The sequence below is a fragment of the Giraffa tippelskirchi genome, chromosome 6 (assembly GCF_054371585.1).
Source record: "Giraffa tippelskirchi isolate mGirTip1 chromosome 6, T2T-mGirTip1v1.2.pri, whole genome shotgun sequence".
Lineage (NCBI taxonomy): Eukaryota > Metazoa > Chordata > Mammalia > Artiodactyla > Giraffidae > Giraffa > Giraffa tippelskirchi.
The window spans coordinates 96,217,478-96,242,891 of NC_137280.1; the positions used below are offsets into that span (position 1 = coordinate 96,217,478).

Genomic DNA, 25,414 nt, shown 5'->3' on the forward strand with positions numbered 1-25,414 from the left:
TAGCTTCACCTTGACTTTTTTATTTGCGTTTTTAAAAAACAATTAAATTAGAATACAAATATTAGAAAACAGTGGCCCTCGGCTGCCGGTGCAGACGGAGGGGGGGCCGAACTGCGCAACCGAGTTTATACAGCAAAACTGAATTTGCCCTCGACCAGATTTACGTCCCTTTCTTCTCTAGACCTGAAATGATATTGCTTCCTGACTAGGAGAGTTCTGTTCATACAAAGAAAAATTATTCTGGGGTCTGAGGGTGAGGGGTGCAGGGAAGAAGAATAAAAGCAAAAAAGAACGGCGGGCACAGGCGGTCTTGGAGAACCAGGTGCGGCCTCCAGGGGACAAGGGTGCTGGGCGGGGGGCCGGGCACCCAGTGGAGGCGTCTGGGGCTGCTGCGGGAGCCCCCATGGTCGCTGGACCACTCCCCAAGGCTGGGAGCCACTGGGGGGCATGTGGGGCCAGGCGGGGAGCTGACGCCCAGTCCTGTTGGAAGACCAGATTGAGGCTCCCGAGGGAGGGGGGAGCCGGGCAGGCCTTGTACCCGTCGGAAAACCCAAGAGCAAGAAGAGGGGGGAGGAACCACCCCAAATGGAGAGGCCAGGCAGGTCCGTGCCACCCCTCCGAAGTGGCCGCCCCCACCCCGCCGAGGAAGTGGCGTCCGTGGACACCTGCGCTGTTCCCTAGGGAAGTTAACCTGAATTGGAGTTACCGAGGTAGCTGGCTAGAAAACTGAGACCCACCCCCCGACCAAGCCACACGGTGCCGCACCCTGGGGCCCCCGCCTGCTGCCGGGGGCGGGGGGGGGGCCTGGCCACATGCCGAGTCTTCAAAATACCAAGTTATTGCACTTTCAAAAAATACAACACATCTGTGGCTAAACCCTCCCTGGCCCCCCACGTCCCCCCACTGCCCACCCCTGCCCCCCCAAGGCCCCACCCCACCCCCACCCACTCCATGGCTTCTTGGCTAAGAGGCTCCCTGCTCTGGGCTCTCAGGAGAGCATGTTAGCAGGGAGAGAGAAAGCAAAGGAACAGATGAATGTCAAGAGTTGCGGCCGCCGCTGCCATCGCTGCCAGGGAGAGGGCCACTTGGCTGCTGGTCCTCCCTGAACTCCCACCACTCGGTCCCTCGCACCAGCTGGAATGGTCGTTGGAGGGCAAGGTGTCCTGGGCCTCCCCACCACCCTTCCCAGGGTCGGCTCCGACTTTGGGCTCCGACACTGGCCAAGGAAGCGGCTGTGTGGGTGGCTTGCCTTGTTTTTAAGTTTGCTTTTTGTTTTCTTTTTCTTTTTTTATATTTTTTTTTGTCATTTTCCTTTTTTTTAATCCTCCGATGGGAGAGTCCAGAGGTACAGGTGCCAGGAGCCAGGGAAAGGGGTGGAAAAAACAAAATGAACAACAATGAAAAGAAAAAAAAAATCACTCCTCCCTCTGTACCCAAGGCCCGCCTGTGCCCCTCCAAGTGGTGAGCACCAGGAAAGTCGAGTGTCCGGCCAACGCGGCGGTGGCCAGCAGTCAGCAGGCTGACACCAGACCCTTTTGGAAGGGGCAGCGGCGCTTGGGCCGGGGGCCCTCCTCGTCCTCGTCCTCCTCATCCTCTTCTTCTTCCTCTTCCTCCTCTGAGGACGACGAGCTGTCCAGCGTTAGGTCCACCACATCAGCTCCCGGCTTCCCGTTCTCCACGCTGCCCACTGGGCCACCTCCGCCGCCCGCACCCCCAAGCACGCTGCCGCCCCCACCGTTGATGCTGGGGGTAGAGAGGAGCCCATTGGCGTCCGAGGTGCCTGCAGGGGAGAGGGGATAGATGCTCAGGGAGGCTGCCAACCTGCAGAGCAGGGGAATCGAGGCCAGAGAGGGACAGGGGCAGCCTCGCCGTGCAGGCCACTTTGGAGGACAGGGCGAGGGGCCTGAGACCCCCAGGCCCCTTGCACTCTGGATGGGGCTGGCACTTGGACCGCCTCTGACCGCTCACTGACCACCTCGGACGCCCCTCTCTAGAGGGATCAACTCTACTGGGACAGTCGTGTTTCAGATAAAAAGGCCGCGGGGCGGGAGACAAGCCCCAGGAAGAGGTGGGTGGCCTCACCGAGCACAAGGATGGGGCATTGGGGGCTGCAGCTGCGCTCCTTCTCGGCGCGAATTGGGCACCACGAGCCGTCCACCAGGTACTCAATCTCGTCCGCGTCCTCGCACTCGCTCAGGATCTTGGAGAGGAGCCTACGGGCAGGAAGAGGGGTGCTGACTCCAGGGTTGCACTGTGCTCCCCAGGAGCCACCTCCTTCTCCAGAACAGTGCTTCAGGGCATGATGCTGAACAGAAGCTGGAAGCTTTGGTGTGTGCCTTGCTCCTGGCCTGGGCACTTGGCCCCTCCCCAGACCCTTGTAGCTGCTGCAGAGGGTGGGCCCTGGGCCCACCTCACCCTGCAGGCAGGGAGATCCAGGCCAGGAAGCAGCAGGGGTAAGCACACGGCACTGGCTACACCGGGTGGCCTGAGGTTCTGCGAGGGCCACACGTAGTGAGCCCTCCAGTCACCCCCCGTGGCAAGGTGACTGGCAGAGAATGGGACCCGCCCTCCAGCTGCTCTGGAGCACAAGGCCTGAGGAAGCCACAGGAGGGGCCCCTACCTGGCCCCCACTCTCCCATCTTGACACTGTGCTGCGTGTTTTTACAAATGAGGAACCTGGGGCTCAGAAAGGAGACACACACTGCTCAAAGGCCCTGAGAGGCTCTGGGCTCACCTGGGAGCAGGAGGGGCCCAGGTCACTTGCAGCCAGCCAGCAGCACCCCCCGAGGGCACCTGGGGAAAGTCACAGCCCCAGGTGCTGCTCCTAATGGACCGCCAGCGAGTCTCGTTTTATAGTTGGGGGACACAGAGGCTGCGGGGTAGGGTGGGAGGAGTGAGTCCCCCTAGGCCATGAGATGGCAGGCCTGAATTCTGGTCTGCCACGGCTGCTCCTGGGCCTCCTCGCCTGCCCCCACACCCACCCTCTACAGCAGCTACAAGGGTCTGGGGAGGGGCTGGGAGCAGGGCACACCCACCAGAGCCCTCAGTGTGTTCAACATTCACACTGCACCTGCCTACAGGTGGCTTTGATTCCCTCCGTCACGATCACACAGGAGGGAGGCCTTGTCCAGGACACCCTCTGTGGCTGAAGGGGCCCCTCCAAACCCCATCACCTCCTGGTCACCTGAGTTGTAGGAGCACAGCTCTGGCTGCCATGCATGTCACACCTGGAAAGCTCCTACTCACCCTCCAAAGCCGTACTCTATGCTCCTCTTTTCCTCTAAGCAGAGCATAAGTAACAGTGTCTGTGTCTGGCTCAGTCCTCCCATCCCACATGCCCATAGGCGAGTTCCCTGAAGTTCTTTGTGGGCCCCCTAAATCACCCAGTTAAGGGCCAGAAACAAAACAGCAGAGCCTTGAGGAAGAACTGTATGACTCAAGGACCCTTCCTCCAAGAAGCCTCCATGGCTACACTCAGGCCCTGCAGGCTGATGGAATCACAGTCTGTGTGGGACACCATCACACCACCCAGCCCTAGGCCTATGTGTCCCTAGAGCTGTCCGAGTTACCAACACTTGGGCCCAAGTGACCTGCTCCAGGCCTGTGGGGGGAGGCGGGCCCAGGCTGCACAGCTGCCAGGCCGGGAACAGAGCTGCCATTCAGGCCCAGCCTGGTGCCCGGCCCCAGAGGCCTCCTCACCCCACCCCAGGCTGGACACTGTGGGAGTGGCGGCTCAGCCCCTGCTGGGAGGGGACCCAGACTCATAGCTGGCCTGACTGGACTTGCTTCTTCAAGTCCTTGCCTGGCCCCCTGGGAGCTGGGGGCCTGGGTTGTGGGATGCCCCTCCTGAGACTCAGTCTCCTCATCTGTAAGGTGGGGATGATCAAGGCCCACCTCCCTGAGCAGTTGAGACGGAGGGCTCACAAGACATCTAATGCAGTGACTGGACTAAGACGAGTGTCTGATGGTGGGGACCGTCAACACGCGGCCACTGCAGGTCAGGGCTACCCCATTCCTTATGGCATTGGCCCCAGCTGTGCCGCGACCATTGGGTGTGGGTGGGGCTGTCATGCAGTCAGCTGTCCAGAGCTTCCCCATGGCCCCTCCTACCTGGGCCACTCGGTCCCCACCCCCACCAGCCCCAGCTCTGGGGTCAGAAGTGGGTGTGGCCAGCGCCTGGCAGGAGCCTGGCAGTCAGGTGCTTGGCTTCTGGAAACTTAAGCCCAGAGCGAAGTTTCCCTTTGGGGAGAATGGCCTCTTTCCCTGTGTTCCCCCCAGTGTGGGGAGGGCCTGCTGGCTAGGCTCAGCGGACAGTCTGACCGCACACTGCTGCCCCCTAGGAAAGGGACAACAGAATTGGGCAGAGTGCTGGGGAGACACGTGTCCCCCTCATCCTTCCATATGAAAGATGCGACTAAGCCTCTGTTGAGCACTGCTAGAGAAGCCGCTCCCCAAGCTGTGCAGGTTCCCGGGGGAAGAAACAGGCTCAGAAAATGCAAGGTCACAGGGGAGCAACAGCAGACCTTGTGGGTCTGGAGCCCCTCTTCTGAACCCGAAGCTACACTATTGCCAGGCAGACAGCAAAGACCCTGACAGATCCTCCAGGGCTGACATTTGCCTCTCTTTCTAGCCTGGGGACATCGGAGCTGCCGCGGGACAAGAGGCACCGGGAGGGACCATGGAGGCCTCAGGGGCCGCAGGGCCCCGCTCCTCTTTCCAAAGGCCCAGGGAGGCAAGGGGTCCCCACGCCCCTGGGACTCACCCGTCGATGATGAGCTGGTCATAGGGGGCCGGCTTGTCACACACCGGGCACATCCAGGTGGGCTTCTTCTCGTTCATCTGGAGGTAGAAGACTGCGTCGAAGCACTGCAGGTGCGCGCAGGTCTCTGCGCGGCAGGGCACCGACAGCCGCATCTTCACCAGCTGCAGGGGCAGAGGGATGGGTGTGAGCGGCCGCCCAGCCTGCACCGCACAGCACTGGCTGCCCCTATGACCTCATGCCCTGACTCACCGGGCAGATGAGGGAGACCCGCACTCCCGTGGTGGCGATCTCACTGTCGGGGTCCAGGCGCAGCTTCTCTTTGACTGTGGGAAGGGGTGGCCAATGTCAGCGGGGAGGGATAGGGGTGCCTGCCGGCCTGGGGCTGAGCAGTGGGTTCCCTCAGCACACAAAGATGCTCGGGAGGGCAGCAGCTAACAGCTCAGTGACCCACTTCAGAGAGTCCACATGGCGAGTTCGTCACACCCATCTCCCCCAATGATGGGACACATGTCTGAGCTCCAGGGCCCGGGACTATGAGGAGCAGCTAATGTTAAAGAGCCCTGGGCAGTGGCCGCTCATTTCTGACAACAAACTGGGTGCACACAAGGGGGCTCCCTGACAAGCCTACCCTTTCTGGAAAGACCCAGATGAGCTGACAAAGATCACCTGCCGTGACTATTTCTTCTGATAAAAATCAAGGCCTCCAAGAGCCGGGAAGCCCCAAGGCTGGGAGAGCCCTCTGGGGGCTCTCAGGAGCGAGCCCATGAGAGGACTCCTTTGCACCGCCCAAGCCTGCTTCTCTCACATATCAGAAGACAGTGGGCACCAACCACAAAGCTACCTGACTATGAGAACAGGAGGTGTAGAGGGAAAAAAGCCTGGAAGGAAATGGCGCACTGTAGCCCTGGGGATGGGCCTGCAGGGGGCGCAGGGAGCTGGCCGACCAACCTGAGACGAGCAGCTGTTGAGCTCCAACCCCTAGAGGGCTCAGGACTGTGCCTAGGCCTGCACAGTGGAGGGCAATCTGCTCTTCCTTCCTCTGCACATGGACTGTGCCCCCCTCCTTCTCCTCCCACATGGGGCGGAGGGTGACCGGCCAGTTTGTCCCCCACCCTGGAGTGCCCTGCTGTTCTCAGCCACCCTGTGGCCCCTCTCTCTGGCTGAGAAGTACTAATGAAGGATAGACCCCGAGGCCCTGGCCCCTCAAAAAGACCCAGAGCAGCTGAGAATGGATCCAGCGCACATCACGCTTCATAGCAAGGCCACAGAGGGGAGGCGCGTGCAGCAGGGGTTCAGGTGAGACACACAACAGGACTTCCCCGCTGTGACCAGAGAGGAAGCCCGGCTGCCCAAGTAGGTGGTCAGCTGTCCCACACATCGTTACACCACACTGCTGCTCCTCCTGGCAGTTCACTGAGGAGTCAACCCAGGCCTCTGGGCCTATGCCCCCTGGGGCCCACAGTGCCTGGATGACCCTGTGTAGCCCCACGCCAAGCCCAATGTAGGGAGCCCACCTCCTCTGGTCAAGTTGGCCATTGTCCCCGCAGGGAAACAGGCAGGTGGGGTTAGGGTTGAAGAAAGGGCCCTTTGAAGAAAGTGAGGAGGGGCAGGGGGGTTGCCTAGGCTGAGGCCCTGAGGTCACAGAGCCCTAACTCTGCCATGCTGGCCTCAGTGTCTCCACTGGTCAGACTGGGACGTAGCCAGGCCCTGCTGCCCAGATCTGCATGAGGATGGAGTCGGAAGCCAGCCCACCAGGGCCTCCAGGTGACCAGAGAGGGAATTCCCAAGCCACTGCCATACAGGGCAGCCCCAGGATAGGACGCAGGAAGGTTCCATCTGCCCATCTAAGCTGTCATTTTGGGTTTTTAATGCTCTATGTATCCCCACTCCCTTTAACTGCTTAAAAAAAAACAACCCAAACTGAATGGTCTCAGCATCCCCGGTCAGACCCTCATCTTCGGCCTCTGCGCTGACCCCGCGCACCCTGTCTCTGCACATCAGCCCAGAAGCACCTGCCTGGACCACTGATCATAGGGGTCCTGCCCTCCTCCACAAGCCCTCCAAGGCCCCTTGCCCCATGGACCTCGGTGGCCCTCACCCTGCCTCTCTGTGCCCGTTCACTGAGCTCTGGCTCATCCCTCCTCAGGGCCTCTGCACTGATGGTTCCTGGTCTGGCTCCCCACTTCCTTCTGCGCTCTCTAGAGACCTCCCAGAGCGCCCCAACCCCAGGGTAACAGCTGGACCCTGGGCAGTCCAGATTCCTTCATGGAGGGCCCGCCCACAGCAAGCCCCAGCAAATTCAGGGGTCAGCACCAGGGACCGAGGGGAGCCCCACCCAGCAGTGCCAAAAGCCCCAGGGCTCACCCAGTGCCTTGCACAGCTCCGGGTGCTTGACCCCGATGGTCTTCAACCTCTGCAGCAGCTCCGAGGAGGTCAGCTGCCGCACCAAGTACAAGGCCACGGAATAACTCTGGGGGGTGGCGGGGTGGGAAGGGGCGGTTTAGTCAGGGCCGGATTGCAGGGGCAGGCTGGGCAGAGGCGGTTGGGCAGAGGCAGGCGGGTCCAGGCCGCTCACCTTGCCGTAGTTGCCCCAGGTGACAGTGATGCGGTTGGTGGCCGAGGACAGGTACATGAGGTGGGTAAGGTTGATGGGGCGGCACGGCCTCTTGGGCTCCACTCCAGGCTTGTTTGAGGGGTAGTAGCCCTGGGGGCAGATGCGCCGGCTGCGACCACCTCTAGGTGCTGTGCCCCCTGCCCCCCCTAGCACTCTGTTCCACCCCCACAGCAGACCGGGGCTGCTGGGCATCCACTCACCGGCACCGAGCAGTAGCTGTGGTTGACCTTCACGGCGATGTTGGGTGGGTACTGGTCTTCCTGAGGGCTGCTGGTGTCTGAATAGCAGATTCTGCGAGGACAATGGGGACCATGGGGTCACGAGCACTGTGGGCAGGGATGGGCCTGCTGGGAGAGGTGGGGAGGACAGATGGGGGGCTACGGGGAGACGACATGACCTCTGTCTGGTCTGGCCTGACAGGGGGATCTCAATGCTAGACTGTATGGGTGTGGGGAGGTCCTCAGGGACCCAGTGTCTGGCCTGAGGCGGGGGGCAGGGGGTGCGGCATGCTGCTGCATCCACAGACAAGGCCAAAGAGCAGGAAGGGAGGATCAGGTGGGGGCAGAGGCAGTCTGAGAGTGTCCTGGAGTGGGGCGAGGCAGGGCTTCAGCCATCCAGGATGGCGGAGGGGAAGGTGGGCAAGGGTCGTGTCCCCACCCGCCCCTGTGACCAGGCACACCTGGGCTTACCTTAGGACAACCTGCACGGCCTTGACCCCAGGCTGCAGTTCTCTGTGTGGGGAGCAGAGGAGGGTCAGTGAGAGGGCCTGTGCCTAGCAGCCACTCTGAGCCTTCGCAAGGGACCAGCCAGGTGGACTAACCCGCAACTTCCCATGGCAATCAAAGGCCTCAGGGCACCGCCTAGAACATTCTCCCCCACCGTCTTCTCGCCGGTGACTTGGGCAAATGATCTCCTCTCACTGGAGTATGGGGGCCGGTGTGGATGGTAAGAGGGCTAGTGGGTGTGGGCCCTGTGCCCACCAGGCGGCTGCCCTGGTGGTGACTTGTCCCAGCTGGAAACTGAAGGCCTCAAGGGGCAGAGTCAGAGCCTGGGACCGGCCTGCCTCCCTTATCTGCTCACCCAGGGTGGTCCTACCCCCAGGGGACACAGGTGGTCACCACTGGGGGACTCCTGGCCTCAAGAGGGTGGGGGCAGGATGTTGCCCCACACCCCACAGAGAATGCCCCCATCCTGGATGTCAGGAGCAGTAAAGGGGGACCCTGTGAAAGGGGGATGACTGGCCCACCTTGGGGCTGTGGGTCAAAGGTGCTGAGAGCGTGTGGTGGGGGCCACCCTTCCTGGTGAAGGCTTCCCGGGCTGACTGGTGGCAGGCACAGCGCACCTGGAATTCCGGATCAGCTCCACCTGTCTGGGGGTCAAGGCGAAGATGCAGGGGCTCTCCTGAAGCTTCTCGTTATTCTGTGGAACTGACAACAAACATGGGGTCAAGGTCAGGCCTGGGCCCTGGCAAGGGTGCTAACCACCATCATCCCTCCAGGCCTGACCCTCTTCAGACTGGGCCCACCCAGGTGGGATGGATGCGGGGCCCACTGGGGATGGTGGGGGGTTGGATCCTGCCCCTTCCTGGGGCCATTCATCACAGCCTATGGTCCAGGGAACACACACATCCCCCATGTCCCCTACTGAGGGCCTCTTGGGGAGTAGCAGCCTCTACAGTAGTATCCTCTACTGAAAAGCCCCTCTGTTCAAGAGGGCTAAGAACTGGACTTCCTTGGTGGTCCAGTGGTTGAGAATCCACCTGCCAATGCAGAGGGCCCAGGTTCCATCCCTGGTCAGGCAACTGGATCCCACAGGCTGCAACTTAGAGAGTTCACATACTACAGCTAAAGATCCCACTTCACAACTAAGGCCTGGCACAGCCCAATAAATAAATAAATAAATGTGTGTGTGTTTTTAAATGAAACGGGTTTAAGAGACAAAAAAAAAAAAATGAAAAGGATTTTAAAATGAAAGCTGTATGCTTCCTCCACAAGAAGCTAGAAAAAAAAGCACAAACTAAAAGCCAAAGCCATTAGAAGGAAGGAAACTGAAGATAAAGATGAAAGCTGATGAACTAGAAAGCCAACACCAGAGAAAACCAACAAAGCCAAAGTTCTTTGATAAACACTGAGCTAGACTGAACAGTAAGACTGTGAGAATACAAACTGTCAGGAATGAGAGGTGGACAGCAGTACAGACCCTAGGGCTTTTGACCAGGGTGGGAGAGGGGGGAGAAGCGGGAGAGGGGGCTGTAACTTCACACCAATAAATTCAACAATCTAGAGGGTACGAACAAACTCTTCCGAAGACACAGATTATCACGATTAGCATCGAAACATACAGAAAGTTTGAGAAGATTTTTATCAGTTAAAAAAAAAATGAACTCATGATTCCATCAGATGTTTAAGGAAGAAATCATATGAACTACATATAAACTCCTCCACGGAATTCCCTGGTGGCCTAGTGGTTACGATCCCAGGCTTTCATTACTGAGGCCCGGGTTCAATCCCTGGTTGGGGAACAGCGATTCCACAAGCCTATCAGCAAGGACATAAATAAAACAGACAGATAAACTCTTCCAGAAAGTAAAGGAGGAAGGACAATTCTTGACTCATTTTAATGAGGCCAACATAACCCTGCTCCCAAAATCTGACAGAACTGCATCAAGAAAGGAAAAACATAGTTGACTATCTCTCATGAATGTAAAATATCTTTAACAAAACATGAGCAAACAGCCAGGCCCCCTGGGATTTGGTCCAGGAATGCAAGGTTGGTGTAAAAAACTCTACACAGGGACCTTCCTGGTGGTCCACTGGTTGAGGATCTGCACTTCCACCGCAGGGGGCTCAGGTGTGGTCCCTGGTCAGGGCACTAAGATCTGGCAAGCCACTCAAGGCACGGCCAATAAACAAACAGATGAAACCTACGAAACCTCTACTTACAATGGCTAAAATGACAAGATCAGCCATTCCAAGTGCGGCCAAGGATGTGGAGCAACCAGAACTCACTGCTGAGGTAACACAGAACGTGGTTGTAACATGGAACAACCACCTTGGAAAACTGTTAGCCAATGGCTAATAAAATAAAACATACACTTGGCCCTGTAACCAGCAACCTGCTGTTAAAGGTATTTCCCAAATAAGCAAAAGAAAGTCTACAAAAAGACTTGTGCAAGAATGCCTGGCTAATCTATTCTGAGTAGCTCTGAACTGGAAGCAACCCGAGTGACCAGCAATAGAAGAACACGTGGACAAGCTGTAGTACCTTCATACGATAAAACCTGTAATCCATTCGTCAACACAGATGGACATGCAGCCGTACAGCTGAAACAAAGAAGGCAGATGCAGAGATGGACATGCTGTGTGTATTATGTCACCTTCCTGAAGAGGCAAAACTAATCCACAGTGACAGAACTCAGAAAGGAGGCGGCCTCTGGGGGCTGTGGGGCAACTCAGCAGTGATGGAAATGTTCTGTATTTGGTGGCACTGGGGTTACTCAGCACGTGCCTCTGCTACAACTCAAATGACAAGCTAAGTATCTGTGGATTTCCCTGTAAAGAAACTAGATTTTAAAGTTTAAAAATTTAAAACTACCTTGAGGAGTGGTGATCATTCTGTGATGAATCAAAACATAAAGTCACTTTACACCAGGAACTCGTATCAGATTGTTGTATGTCAATCATTCTTAAACATAAACTTGAAGAAGTTAAAAAAAAAAACAACAAAAAAAACACCCCTCAGAACCAAAACCAAACAAAAAAATCCTCTACACTGAGAAGTCATCTGACTGCAGACTGGAAGGGATTGAAAAGTTCGATAAAAATTGATGAGGCTGGGACTTCCCTACCTGTCCAGTGGTTAGGGCGCTGCACTTCCACTGCAGGGGGGCCTGGGTTCAATTCCCAATCCAAGAGCTAGGATCCCACAAGTTGTGTGGCAAGGCCAAAAAACACCAACACCACAGACAAGTTGATGAGGCTATGGCTGGTAGGAGTGACAACCTCTAGGGAGGGCAAGCTAGCACTGTCTACCAAAATGACTAACACCTCAGAAGCAGCCACTGCAGGTGGCGCACACACAGGAGGACCGAGGACCACTGTTAGACGGGATGTGGAACGGTTTTTATTAGCAACAGATGGTTAAGGATGATGTGTGATGTGACCTGTGTGATGTGGCCCCACGTGGAAGGATACTAAGCTCCATGAACACGGGAGCTCCCATCAGGTGGCTCTCTGTGCTCCGAAAAGAGACCAATCCCCAGGATGGTTTAAGTGGGAAGAGCAGGTGCAGAGCTGTGTGCAGCTCAGGCTGCCAGGTGCGGAACCAAACCCAAGGAGGGGGTCTGCGCCACAGCTGCCCCTGGGGAGGGGGTGCCAGAACTAGCTTCGACCACAGCCTTGGCAACAAGCCTTGGGGAGGCAAGTCGTCGGCTCTCTTCCCACGGCAAATCCTTTAGAACATTGGTGAGCATACTGTCCCTAGAAGGAGCTGGAGTATAAATATTTTCAGCTTTATAAGCCACATGGTTTCTGCCTCCACGTCCCCACTCTGCCCCCTACTGCAAAAGCCTGGAGCACACACCTGGAGTGACCAGGGGGCAGTAGGGAGCCCAGCTCTGCTTCAGAACTTTCTGAACTCCAAAATTTAAAAAGCAAACAGAATTCGAATGTTAAAGCAGCTGGGGCTCAGAAGCCAGACCTCGTGGGGCTGAGGGTTCCCACCCCAACTTCACTGAGCCCAAGCCTGGGCGCTCCTCATGCCCAGCACCACCAGGACTGGACTGTTACTGAGGGTGCTCAGTGCCGGTCCGGAGCTGGCGCTCAGTGAGCAGTAAGCTGCCAGCTCCTGTCTGCATGGAGGGCTGGTCCCTCTGGAGTCCCTGCTGGGCCCCTGAGAAGGCTGCCTAATTGGAGGGCTGGGCTGCGCAGGCTACCTGCAGATGCGCCCAGACCTGCCCGAAGAGCCCGGGGCAATTAATTATGGGGTGGGGGGAGGAGCCTCAAAACACCTGAGATGGGCCGCAAGGCTGAGTTGGGGGTCAAACACACTCCCCCAACCCCACAGAATCTCCTGGGAGGCAAGGGAAGGGCCCGCCCACCTGCCAGCCATGGAGCAGAAATGGAGAGAAAGGTCACTGACAGCTGGGTCCTGAGTCCATGCAGCAGGGGCAGGTGGTGCTTTCCAAAGCCGTCAGCCCAGAGTGGCTGACTCTTACTCCAGGAAGCCAAGTGGCCTCTCCAGGGGAGGCCAGTTGCCATCTAGGCTGGGACACAGCACACGCTGCACCGCTGGGAGAGGGTGGGGGTCCCCCAAACCCATGCCTTTGCCATCCACCTCCAGGGGCGGCCCCACCCTCCCAGTTGTTCAAGGCCAAATTCCATGACCCTCCCCTCCACCTCCAACCCTCGCCCCCACCTCCGATCTTGGCTCCCCTTGACCAATTCTGTTGGCACAGGCTTCCAAAGGCGCCCCTTCCCCATCGGGGCTCATCTGATCAACGTGCAGACTGCTCATGGCTCCCCCCAGCTCAGGGGTCAGGGTAGTGATGGGGGTGGGGCCCTGTCCCCAGCCCTGGTGGCCCTGATTCCACCACAGCCACCCTGGCTGCCTCCTCATGCTCGCCACCTGCCAAGAACATCCCGCCTTGGGGCCTCTGCCATCCCCTCTTCCAGAACACTCCTCCCCTGATGATCTACACAGCCCTGATGTCTTTTAACTCTGTGCAAATGCCACTGGAATGAAAGCCTTCCCGAGTAGCTTTATTTAAAAACTGCAACCCCCAGCCCACCCCAGCCCACCAACAGCTCCAGCAACCCCCACATCCCTTTTGGCTTCCTTTTTCTCCAAAACCTCTCTGTCCTGAGAATTAGCACAATTTCCCCATGTCTTGGTTTCACCGTAGACACTGAACCAAAGTACCTCTGCTGTCACCCATGCTGCACAGTGGGGGGTAGGGGAGGCCCTGCCAGGTGGTGTGGGGGCTGGGAGGAGGTACATGCCCTCCCAGCCCCAAGCACACCCACGGGCCTCAGAGCCTCTCTGGGACTAAAGGCAGAACCCTGCCCCAGGGTCCACGGCAGGCAGAGCAAGTGAACCAGGGAAACCTCCCCCAGGACCCTGAGAGAGGGCCAGGTAGCCCTGCAAAGCAGCGCCAGCAAAGAATACGTAATAATCTCAGCAGGTACTCAATGTATACTGGGAGGGTGGAGGTAGTGGTGACTGATAAACCAGCAGTAGGGGCACATTGCACAGAGAGAAGACAGCAGCACCAAGAACAAGCACCTGACTGCTTTGCTGTTAACTTGCCTTTTCTCAGATAAATATATATTTTTACAAAAGTTTAAACAGAAAGAGACTTTAAGAAGTCAATCAGCTGGGACTTCCCTGGTGGTTCAGTGGCTAAGCTCCCAATGCAGGGGGCCAGAGTTCAATACCTGGTCGGAGAACTATATCCCACATGCTGCAATGAAAAATCCCTTGTGCTGTATCCCTGGAATTTCCCAGGCCAGAATACTGGAGTGGGCTGCCATTCCCTTCTCCAGGAAATCTTCCCGACCCAGGGATCAAATCCCAGTCTCCTGAATTGCAAGCAGATTCTTTACTGTCTGAGCCACCAGGGAAGCCCCGAGACTTGGCACAGCCAGATATATAAATATATATATACACACACATATATATAAAAGAATTTGATTGGCTAGGACTGGTCTTCCTCCCACTTCCATCTTCGGCTGGCAGCCCCCTGCCCCTGGGCTCCCAAGGCCCCTCCTCCCGGCCAAGGCCTGGCCCCAGTGGTAACTGGATGGCAGAGGCAGTCCCGGAGGAGGTAAAAGAGGTGCCCAGGGCTGGGAGCAGAGCAGGGGGCTCACAATGGAGGGGGGTGGGTGGGCACAACAAGCCCCAATTAGGGGCTCTGGGTTCAAACCCCAGCTCCTCCACTTGGGGTGAGCACCCCTGACTTCCTGCTGCCGGGATTAGCAGAGGAATGAATGCAGAAGCGGGGGCTCACCATTCTCCCTGCAGCCTGCGATTGCTTCTCAGCGCCAAGCCTTTGCTCACACTGCCTGCACCCCCTCTGTCCCGTGGATACGGTAGGACAAGCCAGCCCCAGGCCTCGGAGGATGAGAGAGTGATGAGGAAGAGAGGGAGGTGAGCTTTAGATCAGGCCGTGGGGCAGGGAAGACCATGTTGGGAACAGCATGTGCAAAGGCCCCGGGGCAGGACCAGGCCAGGAGTGCTGGAGGTGGAGCAGAGTGGGTGAGGGTGAGGGTTGGACCAGGTGAGAGGGAGCAAGTGAGGGCAAGGAGGGGATCTGGCAGACAAGACAGCAAATCAGGAGAGTGCTTGGAGTAGAGGAGAAATGGGATCAGCCTGCTGTCTAAAAGCTTCCTCTGGCTGCAGCAGGAACAGGGAGGAGTTAGCTGTGTGGAGAAAACAGGAGGGAGGAGGGATGCTGGGCAGGTGGAAACCAGGGCTGTACAGAAAGTTGGGAGGTGAGGGGATCATGGGCAATGGAGGTGAGCCCCTTCTGGCAGGACTGAGGCCTGCAGGCAGGAGGCCTTGTAAGGAAAACCTCCACCTCCACCCCAACCCGAGGAGCCCTTCACAGGCAGTGCTGGGCGCTCCCCAGGGCAACCACGTGCTGCAGAGCTAGCAGAGACCCTCCCACCACCACGGACAGGGGAGGCCCAGGCAGCCTAGGGGCTCAGGCCACCTGCCCCTGGAGCTGGGACACAAGACACAGGATGCCTTGTGACCGTCCAGGCTCCCACAGCATGGAATGGCCAAGAATGCCACGGAGGGCCTGTGGGCGGGGTGGGTCCCACACCAGGCTGTGGGGTAGCAGGCAGGTGACTCTGTCTCTCTGCACCTCAAGGGTATTTTCCGCCTCAGAACAGAGATAAAATACAGCCCAGAAAATCTGGGAAGCCCTCAGGACATGCCAGCTGGTCCCCCTCACCCTACAACCCACCCACGTCCAGGCCGCTCTCCTGCCCCGCACCCCTAGCCTGCGCCACACTGCGCTCCTGTCACAACAGCCTCCATTAACGCTGTCTCAGTACTGGGCCTCAGCCTGGAACACGCCCACTCACCCACCCGCTTATGTCCAGCTTAACTACTACTTATCCTTCAGGACTGAGTGGGATTGTGACCTCCTCCAAGAAGCCTTCCTGACTGCTACCTCCCAACAAATGCACAGTATGGGGCTCCTGGTACTGACAACCCCCACTGCTGCTCAGAGTGTTCCTTGCCAGTCAGGGACCCCAATGCCTTGCTTGTCAGTTGGGCAATACCAGCCAAAAGGCTTAGACCTTGAATGAGGTACCTACGCAGGCCCTGCCCAATGGAGCAGGTGCTAGATTGGTGGCTCTCCACCATAGTCAGCCGACCACCTCCTGGGGCACAAGGAGACCTGGGGGAGGCAGCTCAATCACCCGGCCAGGCCGCCTGAGTGATCCCACCCCACAAGGCACTGCCCACAGGATGCCGGGAGCCCCGAGGGGCAGTGCAGGGCCAGGTCTCGCCTCCTTCCTTCTGCCAGCACGTCTCATGACAGCACCTCCTCTCGCCCACGCACCGTGGCGCTGAGGTCTGGGCCTCCCCAGTCAGCCTCTGCTCACTGACAGCCCAAGTGGCCAGGCCTGGGGGACCCTCAGGCCATCAGGGGGTTAAGACCCAAGCAACAGCCCTGGATCTAAGACTGTATTCCTGGCCCCCTGTAAGCGCCTCTGCCTTGGATGCTTGGCCCTGACAGCTGGGCTCCCAGTCCTAAAATGAGGCCCAGAGTCCAGAGTCGTTCAGAGACGGTGCTTCCCCACACGAGAGCAAGGCAGCCACAGTGCGGGGAGGGCTCAGAGTGGGGAAGCTGGCTGAGCACAGGGCTCCAGGGGCCCTTCCTCAGGATGCTGTGTGACCTTGGGCTAGTCTCCTGACCTTTCTGGAAGCCATCCCCACCCCTGCGGAGTGGATCATCTGCCTCCTAAGGTCCTTCCAGCTCCGGGTCTGTGGCTCCATTATTCCCCTCCCCTCCCCCAACCTGAACATTCCTCTGTGCGTGATTTATGTCTCCTGTCGGCCAGGCGCGGGCTCCATCCCGGAGCCGGCCGGTGGCTGCTCTGGGAAACAGAACCAGACTGTTTGGGCCTCCTTTCAGGCGGCAGGTCAGGACCTGGGGTGCAGGACAAGGGGAAGCCGGCTCGAGCCTCCTGAGGGGACTCCTGGGCTGTGCCAGCCATAGAAGGCACTGTGGGGAGGTGCCCAGAATGGCTGGTCCCAGAGCAGAGGGGACCAGCTGGCTCAGGGCCGCTGTATGTGCTCACTCAATCATGCCTCCCCCTAGGACCGTGGGCAGCCCCTGGGGGTCCTGGAGACTCGGGAGAAGGGTGCATCCCGGGGGAGGGGCAGGGGAATGGGTGGGAGCACAGGCAGGGTAGGTTCGGCCTCTTTGTTCTGAGCAGAGCCGAGTGATTCCTGGTGCAGACAGGGGAGCAGACTCTCCCGGAGATCAGGTGACCGGGGTCCCCGGGGGCTCAGGGCAAAGTGATGCATTGTGGGCTGGGACTGACTGCACATTTGCGTGCAGGAAGGAAGCCCACGGTTCACGCCGGGGAGGGGGGCTGCCGCCCCAAGTTCAAAGTCACCTCCAGTCCTGGCCCTGGCCCCTGCCGCCCGCCGCACAGCCTCCCTGTAAAAACCCAGCCTCCCTGTTGCAAAGATGGTGATTGAGTCCTTAGGAAAGAGTCTGAATTGTCAGCTCAATCTTCAGAATAGCCAGCCATCCAGGCCTGAGGCCCCACAGTCTACAGGGATTGTGCTGGGGGGTGTTGGGGAATGAGTCCTGACATCAAGAGATGCCAGGGCAGGGGGAGCAGAGACAGAGAAAGTCAGGGACGGGCCTTGGGTCCCCAGTGCTGTCACATCACCTCCATGACAGGTACTGCTAGGCCAACCTGCCCCCACCTGGGGGCTGGCGAGAAACACCTCCTGATGCCAGACAGAAGGCAGTGGAGGGCACAGCCCTGGGCTATCATGCGGGCCTCAGACCCCAGGACCACCCATCAGTGGTGCCTTCCTTTACCTGTGATCCGACCCCACCCTCCCCAAGTCCAAGGGCGGCAGGGAGAAGGAAAGAGGTAGCCACCAGTCCTCCCCTCCCCTCCCACTCCAAACTAGGGCAGGACAGAGGGGCCAGCAGGTGGGGGCTGGAGTTACAGCCTGTGGGCAGAGAGGGGGCCCCCAGCCGAGCAATGCAGGGTGCTGGATCAGCAGGGTTGGGAGAGACTGAGCCACGTGGCCAGAGGCATGGTGGGCGGGGGCGGGGAGCGGCCATGACCTCTGGCACAGCGTGCTGGGACTGACTCGTGACCAGTGCCCACCATGTTGGGCTGCAGGACACCCAGCACCAGGTTAGGCTGGGGCACTTGGAGGCCCCAAACAAAGGGTGCTAGCAGGGAGCCTCTACAAGCGTGGCAGGCTCTCTCTGCATCCCCTACCCTGCAGGTGCTCAGAGATACACTGTGACTGAGTGTGTGGGTGAAGGCGAAGAGGAGTTATGTGGGTGAATAGGAACACTCAGGGGCCTGGGGAAACTGGAGGGATCACAAGCACCCCATTGCATTCTACTTGCTCTCTGGAGCCTTGGAGGCCCAGGAAGCTGTGGCTCACGGGTGGGGGCTCAAGGCAGCTTCTGAGGCTGAGTCCAGGCTGACACCCACTCCCAGCCCAGTCATCTGGCTGCATGGGAGCGGCGGGGGCCTACTCACATGCCACCCTATAGGCCTGACACACAGCGGGTCCTCAGCCAACAGAAGGGATAGAGAAAGGAGAACAAGGTTCCGCGACATCATCTCCTCCACCTGTGGCTGCGCCCGCCTCTTGCAGACACACCTACCCACGCCCTGATGGCCTGCCTGTGTGGACAGGCCTGATCCTGCTGACCAGGGTCACTCCCAAAGGCTGCCTACTAGGAAACAGCCTTCTGCTAGAGGGGTGGGGATGGTGGGGCGATCAGGTTGAACCTCAGATCAAACCTCCAGCTCCTTTGCCACCAGGAGTAAGTGCAGAGCAGCCACCTCTCCAGGTGGCCCCCAGTGATCTCTGCCTCCCAGTGGTCCAGCCTGGCGAAGGCCCTGCCCACAGTGCAGCAGAATTGGTCCCTGTGACCAGTGGGATACGGCAGAAGCAAAAACATGCTACTTCCAAGCTGAGGTTGCAGGGGAGCCCTTGGCTTCCAGTGGGGTTACGTGCTCACACATGTGACCACGTTCACTTTCTCTCTCCCTTCCTGCAGCCCCCTACCCCTACCCCATCACAGTCAGGGGGGAAACAAGCCACCACTCCACACCACATGCTGGGAGAACACTCAATCAGCCCATAGAGGCCCATGTGGCAAGAGCTGGTGTCTCTAGCCAACAGCTGGTGTCTCGGTCCCATGAATAAGCATGCCAGCCCTGCCCTAGTCGAGCCTTCAGATTAGGCAGCCCCCCGGCAACAGGTGGACCATGACCCCGAGCGATCCCAAGCGAGAACAACCCAGCTAGGCCACTCCCAAGTTGTGACTTTCAGAAACTGAGGTGTCGGCTGTTCCAAACTGTTGGGATCTAGGGTAACTTGTTACACAGCTATAGCTCACTAATTCAAGGACCCAAGAGTGGGTCCCTGTGCCTTCTGGGAGGGGCAAGCCCCCCGCACACAGCCCCTTGGCTCTTGATGCCCCCCCAGAAAATGCTCCTGGTTGGCCACTTGCTGGGCCTTGGACGCTGGGAGAACCTGGGGGGTGGCAGGGACTCACCCAGCTCGGTGGGCTTCAGCAACTCATCCAACATGTTGAAGAAGGGCAGTTTCACCAGGCGCACTTCTGGCTTGAGGGTCTTCGCAGGCAACCGTCCGAGTCCATTTAAGTACTTCCCGTAGAGCACGGGGTAGTCAATGTTGGGGCCTGTGAGGGGAGTCCTGGGTACCGAGCTGGCCCGCTCATAGGTGGAGTGCATGGTCAGGGGGTCCAGGGGCCGGTGGGGTTGGGGTACAGGCTCTGAGCTCTTCTTGGCGTAGCGCGTCTCGTAGAGCTCCTTGATTTTCTTGAACAGCTCAGGGCTACAGTCAAACTGGACCAGCTGGAGGGCCCGCGTGACAAGTTCGTGTTTAAGTCCGCTCTTACTCCGGCCGACAAAACCCAGGAGCATCTGAAGGTCGGAGACTCGGAAACTCATCACCATGTTCTGGGGAAGAGCAACCACAGACACACATGCTCAGAGGGAGATGCTGCTGGGGCGAGGGGCTGCCCGGGCCAACTGGGAGTGTGGCAGGGAAGACTGAGCCCCCCCAGCCTGGGCTCGGTCCCACCTCCATGCCTGCGCTCACCCTCCCTTGTGAGGCCCCGTCCCAGCTGAGCCCTGTTCCCCTCCTCCAGGCTTCCTCAGCATCACCAACGCAGCAAAATCTTCTCTGACTGCCCCTCACCCCCACCCCGCCACCACGCCACGAGTGCTTCTGTTTTAGGTCCTCTTTTCCCATCTTCAAGCCTGAAAGCAGTTCCAGGGCAGGAGCTGGGAATCTTGCTTCCCAGTCAACAGTCTCAGCCACTCCTTAGCTGGGAATACCGAAAGCCTCTCTTCGTCAGGGAGGTTGGCAGGTCTACCCCATCAGCATGTGGAAAGGGCCAGAGAAGATGATGCACAGAAGCAGAATGAGTACTCAACCAACGTCGGCAACATTGGCCACAAACACATCTTCCCTTTGGTCCAGCGGGCAGTAGCCACCACTCGCTCAGTACAACTCATCTGCCGGGGACTGAGCTGGGTGAGTGACTACATACTTAATTCTGGTCCTTTAAATACCCCTGCCAGGCTGGGTTGAGCTCCAGTTACAGACAAGATCCAAACCTGACTCTGAACCGGGGTAGCTCCTCCCTATCAGGCTCCCCCTGCCCCGGCTTATTTCAGCCAAGCACTGCTGAGGCCGTCAAGGAATCTGCAGGTCACCCTGGCAGATGTCCTCCCCTTGGCACTGTGGGCTTCAAGGCTGGATCGTTCTCTGGGGTGTGGCTGTCCTAGGCATGGTGGGGTGTGGAGCAGCATCCCTGGCCCCACCCACTTGATGCCAGGAGCCCCCTCAAATCCCAGTCGTGACCACCACAAATGTCCCACAGACATGAGCAAGTGACCCCGAGGGGCAAGATCCCCCCAAAAAGAGAAGCACAGGAACCCAACAGTCAGAGGTTGTAACTGAGCTGTGGCAAAGCGATGACTGAGGTCTGCTGAGTATCACCTGGTGGTGTCCCTCCAACGAAATCTGATCAAACACAAGAGCACAGTGGACCCTGATGCTTTCTGTGGGACTGACCGGCAGTGGCCTGCCCTCCGTGATACTGTGGACTCCCTAATATGCTCCATAAGCAAAGTATCCCAGAAGGATGGGCCAGCCAGGTTTGGGGGCCACCTGTGCTGAGCCCTGAAGCTGGCCTGTAATAAATGAAATGTGGTGGGAAAGAGAAACTTCCAGGGGGAATGGAAAAAAGAAAAAGTACAGGCGACAAGTGTGGACGTGGAAAGCTGGCGAGCCCGGGGCAGGACAGCAGCCAAAGAAATCAAGAAATCACTTAAAAGCAACTAGAAAAAGTCCGGCGGTCCGAGGTGGGCAGGACCCCTGCCAGGCTGTTTACAGCAGTGGCCTCAGGGCCAGAAGGCGCTGGTGCTTCCTGGCTGTCAAAGAGTGAGATGTGCTATGTGACGGTGGCCCCAGGACTCAGGAGCCTGAGGCTCAAGTGCAGGCTCTGCCCCAGGTTCCCAGAGCAGCCTGGGTCCCTGTCAGCCTCACAATCATGAGGGGGGCCCAGTGTCCTGCCTGCAAAGCCTTGAAAGGGGAGCCTTTTGCTGCTGCAGGATCTTCTTCCTCCTCCCATGCTGCAGACGGGGCGTGCCCACCCATGCCAAGCTCACTGGCCTTCGCACTCACTCATCTCACCGGGACTGGCGCCCACCATACAGGTGAGAAAACTGAGGCTCCAAGAGGGAAGCAGCTGGCACCAGGCCTCCCCATGTGTCCACAGCAGAGTTGGCAGTATCTGGACTCCTGAGGCTGTCTACCTCCAGCTGCCAAGGAGCCCCTCACTCCCCAGCATGCCCCCTGGGTGGGGGACCCAGCGGTCTGCAGGCCCCCCCAGAGTCCGAAACTCTGCAAACAAAGAGGCTTTGCTTCCCTCAGCCTGACTTTCTACCTTGAACAGAGGAGAAAGGCTTGCAGACAAGATGTTTCTTCTGGAAGAGGCCCAAGGCACTCAAGAGGAGAGGCGAAGTCATGTGGAAGAGCTGACCGCCAGCCACTGAGCCCGAGGCAGGTGGGCCTGGCCTTTAAGAGTCTGACCACGACAGAGCATCCCGTCCTGGGGAGACCCTGCCCCCACCTGCCCCTTCCACCAGGTTGGGGACATCCGGAAGCCGCCTGTGCATGCGCAGCCTGGGGCACACCTCTTGAGCTGCCATATGTTCAGGACTCGGATTTCTCAGCAGCTGCCACTACCCAGGAGCCTGCCCTTGACACTGGGCGGAGGTGGTGGGGGGGCAGGAATGAGCGGGGCACAAACATTCAGGAAGAAGCCCCAAGCGCTACACAGATCACTTCCTGCCTGGCTTTATCCTGACTCGCCTGCCCCTCAGATCTGTGTTTATAAACAGCGCCAGGCCCCAACGCCTTCCAGAGCCTCAACTCTGGGGACCTCAGGAGCCGCGTGGAGAAACAGCAGCCTGGATACAACAGCCACGCTCAACTGAACAGGGGCTCCTCACTGCAGGAACTCAGAACTCAGTGCATAAGGCTACACACCCTCTAGGGGAGTGCCCAGCCCAACCCCTCCCCCCAACCCCTCTCAGGGGCCTCAGGTGAATAGTCTCAGATTTCCAAGTGTATGAATAATCCCCTCTCCTCTCAAATCAGCCCATTTTGCATCCCAAAAGATGAGTCTCTGGTTATCACTATGAAAGGTTTAAGAAAGTGCCTCAAAGGGGGGATCAGTTCAATGACATGTAGAGCACTCCAAGGGGACAGCAAGGCGCTGAAGAAGTAGGAAGGTTCCAGAGGATCAGAGCAGGCTGGGTGGCAGTCCTGAGACCCCCAAGGACAGGGGCTCATGGTTTAGAGAACTTGAAAAAGGGTCAACCTGATCTAATTGGGGATGGGGCCCCAGTCATGGGAGGGTCAAGTAGAGTTCATCAGATCATATTTCAAGGCCCTAGATGGTATAATAGTTCAGACCCTACTCTCTGGCTGGAGTGGTGGGCCTGCGCCTAGAGCTACAGGCCCACAGTGCCCTGAGGAGGTTAAATTTCAGGGTTCCAGGAGACTTCAGGCCACAGGCTGCCACCTTGGGCTGGCAGGGTTCAGACCCCTGTGTCTCTAGGGCAAGTCTCAATTTCTCAAAACAGAGAGCGGTGGCCACGTGTGTGATGCAGGTATAGGCGGAGGGCGCTCAGGAGTGAAGGGAGGGTGATACCCCAATAATCACAGAAACGTGAGGGCTGTATTTCAGACCCCCCTGGGAAGGGAGGGAAGACGGAGGGAGAGGGAGGAGCGTGAGAGAGAAAACATTTACAGGTCGGGACCCGGGAAGGGGCGATCAGCCGGGGAGGAGGCGGGGCCTCAGTCTTGCTAGGTCCCGTCCCCCAACTCCGAAAGATGAGCTGCCTTGAGTAAACTTCTCAGGGAAGAACCCTAGCCTAGTCAGGGGCAAGGGCTCTGGAGCCTCACCTCGCAGGGGCATCTGACAGTAGATACTTCCCTGGGAGAGGGATGCTCCCAGCTTAGTCCCAGCACGGTTAAAAGGGGCCTCAAGCTAGAAGGAGTGACATCTTTGGGATGTAGAATGCGGACCCCTGAGAGCCATACAAGGGAGATAGACTAGGAACCATTTTAAAGAAGCCTACCTTGCAACCAACTGGGGACTCTCCAAGGATCAACGTTAAGAGACCCGCAGAAAGAGCGGGGCCTCAGACGCCAGAGCTGGGGTGTCTAAACAGATCTAAAGAGGGGCTGTGTGGGGAGTGTGGTCTGAGCAGTAGACTCGTGATGGGGTGAGTATAAGGGAAGCAGCTGGGGTTGGAAATGTGGTCTGATCCTGCCGACTGTGGAGTCTAGGGTTCCCAGGAGCAGAGTTCAAAGCTGCACAAATGCTGTCGGGAGGGGAAAGAATGAGAGGAACGCAAAGCCCAGGACCCATGACTGAGAGAAAAGAGTTAGGAAGGAGCCGACAACAGGACCAAGGCTCCATCACACCCGGGAAGGCAAGCTCAGTTAACACCGCGCCCACTCCGGGGTGAGAAGGGTGTCAGGAGGGGGGCGGGGCTCTGGGACCAGAGCGGGAGCTGAATAAGGGCTCTAAACCCCAGCCTGGGGTACAGACCTCCAAGAGACACCCTGTGTTTGGGGGCGGTTCAGGATCCCCAGCTCATCACCCAGGATGGTGTAAGTGGTGGCAGAAAAGTCAGAGGACCCTTCCGAGCAGAGAGCTGCCAAAGCGCAGCCCGATCAGCTGGGCGAAGAGACTTGAGATCCAGATGCCAGCCCACTATACCCTGGGAAGCGGTGAGAGGCAGACACTCCCCCAAGCCAAAGAGCGCCGACCTCGAGGAAGGGACGAGCAGCCCAGCCCGTCATGCTGCCCGGGGGGAATGTGCCTCAAGCTGGAGGCGCGGCCCTGTGCCCGTGTTCAGGGCGATCTGGACCCTAGTCGCTCGGGTTGGAGAGGGGAGGACCCAACCTCACGCCTGGGGGGGCCGAGCCCCCTGTGCTGAGACTGGGGTGAGGTTTTGGGGGGCCCCGCCCCCGGCCTCCCCGCGCCCCGCCCGCAACCGGAGCCCCCGGGCCAGGGGCGGGCGAGGGGGCAGGACGCCGAGCCGCAGGCGGGCCGCACCGTGGGGCCCCGAGCGGAAGGCACAGACCTTGGGCTGCCGCCCGGCCCCCGACCCCCGCCCGCCCTGGCCGGCGCCGCCACCGCTCACTCACTTTGGCCTCCACCAGTTCCGCCGCCATCTTGGCCACCAGCGTCCCCCGCGCCGGGAGCCCCCAGCCGTCGCGTCACGTGATCGCCCTCCACTCGCAGGCGGGGCCCCCGCCGCGGCCAATTAGCACCCTCGCGCCCTCCTCCCCTCTGGCGCGCGCTACCGCGCACTGCGCAAGCGCGCGCGGCCACCGCCCGGGCCTCGGGCCAATCAGGGCTGCCCGACTACGCACCCCCGCCCGTTTCACTCAGGGCGACCACGCCCACCCCTGGCCGGGGCTGGTTTCTTAAAGGGGTACAAGGCCGGCACAGGTTGGGGCGGGTGCTGGGTCCTGTCTGAGGAGAGAGTAGACAGTTGAGGCGACAACAATGCAGCCAGGTGTCGCGGTCCCCTGCGCGAGGCAGCCTCCAGGTGCGTGACCGGACGCCTAGCTGCGTGGGGGGAGGAGATGGTTGGCACGCGCAGCGGCCGCCAGTGCGTGCAGTGAGGCGCCTTGGAGCGCAGCGCGGTTATTCTTAGCGGGCCGGGAGCCCCGCGCGCTGTACATCCGGGTCCTGGGGTGGCTGAGAGGGCGCGGGCGCCGCACCCCCTTGGTGCGCCGGCGGCGGAGGAATGCTGTACCCCCTACCCAATTCCCGCGGTGCAGTCGATCACCCCCCCCAACTCCCGCCACGCGAGTTCCGCCTCTCCACCCGCGGTAAACCTTTGGAATCTGCGCTAATCGGAAACTTAGCAGCTCTAGAGCTCTCCGTGGCTCCCCAGTGCCCGTGAGCTGCTAAGCCCAAACTTTCTTGTGTCAAAGAAAACAAGAGGATAAAAAAGTATTTCGGGGCCCATCCCTTGAGAAAATGAAGCGCCCCAAATGACTCAGTTATCAAGTTACCAATTTTTATATAAAAATGCAAAAATATCCATAATGAAGAAAATACTAAAATTTAAGAGGGTATACAACTTTGTAATTGTATATGTAAGTGACTTCCCTCGCCTCACCAGAACTCTGACTGCAGGGTTTTGTTTTACCTTGCTTACAGTTTTTTGTTTTTTTTTTTT

At 58.7% G+C, this 25,414-nt stretch overlaps 1 protein-coding gene across 1 annotated transcript; it reads right to left on the reverse strand.

Annotated features, from left to right (window-relative positions):
- Positions 1–24,420, reverse strand: PIAS4 (protein inhibitor of activated STAT 4). The gene is made up of 11 exons (XM_081499750.1): positions 24,369–24,420; positions 19,165–19,591; positions 8,719–8,803; positions 8,066–8,107; positions 7,577–7,667; positions 7,338–7,466; positions 7,127–7,232; positions 5,012–5,085; positions 4,763–4,923; positions 2,083–2,213; positions 1–1,780 (listed from the first exon to the last, which is right to left on the reverse strand). Exons 1-11 carry the CDS (start codon positions 24,393–24,395, stop codon positions 1,512–1,514), a joined length of 1,542 nt encoding a protein of 513 aa, XP_081355876.1. The 5' UTR covers positions 24,396–24,420; the 3' UTR covers positions 1–1,511.
- Between the last annotated feature and the right edge of the window lie 994 nt (positions 24,421–25,414).

Coding starts and splice junctions, on each gene's coding strand:
- PIAS4 (XM_081499750.1), bottom strand. CDS start 24,395: ATGGCGGCGGAACTGGTGGAGGCCAAA. Junction 8,108..8,718: donor GAGCTGATCCGGAATTCCAG/GTGCGCTGTGCC, acceptor CTCCCCACACAG/AGAACTGCAGCCTGGGGTCA. Junction 7,668..8,065: donor GCCGTGCAGGTTGTCCTAAG/GTAAGCCCAGGT, acceptor TTGTCCTCGCAG/AATCTGCTATTCAGACACCA.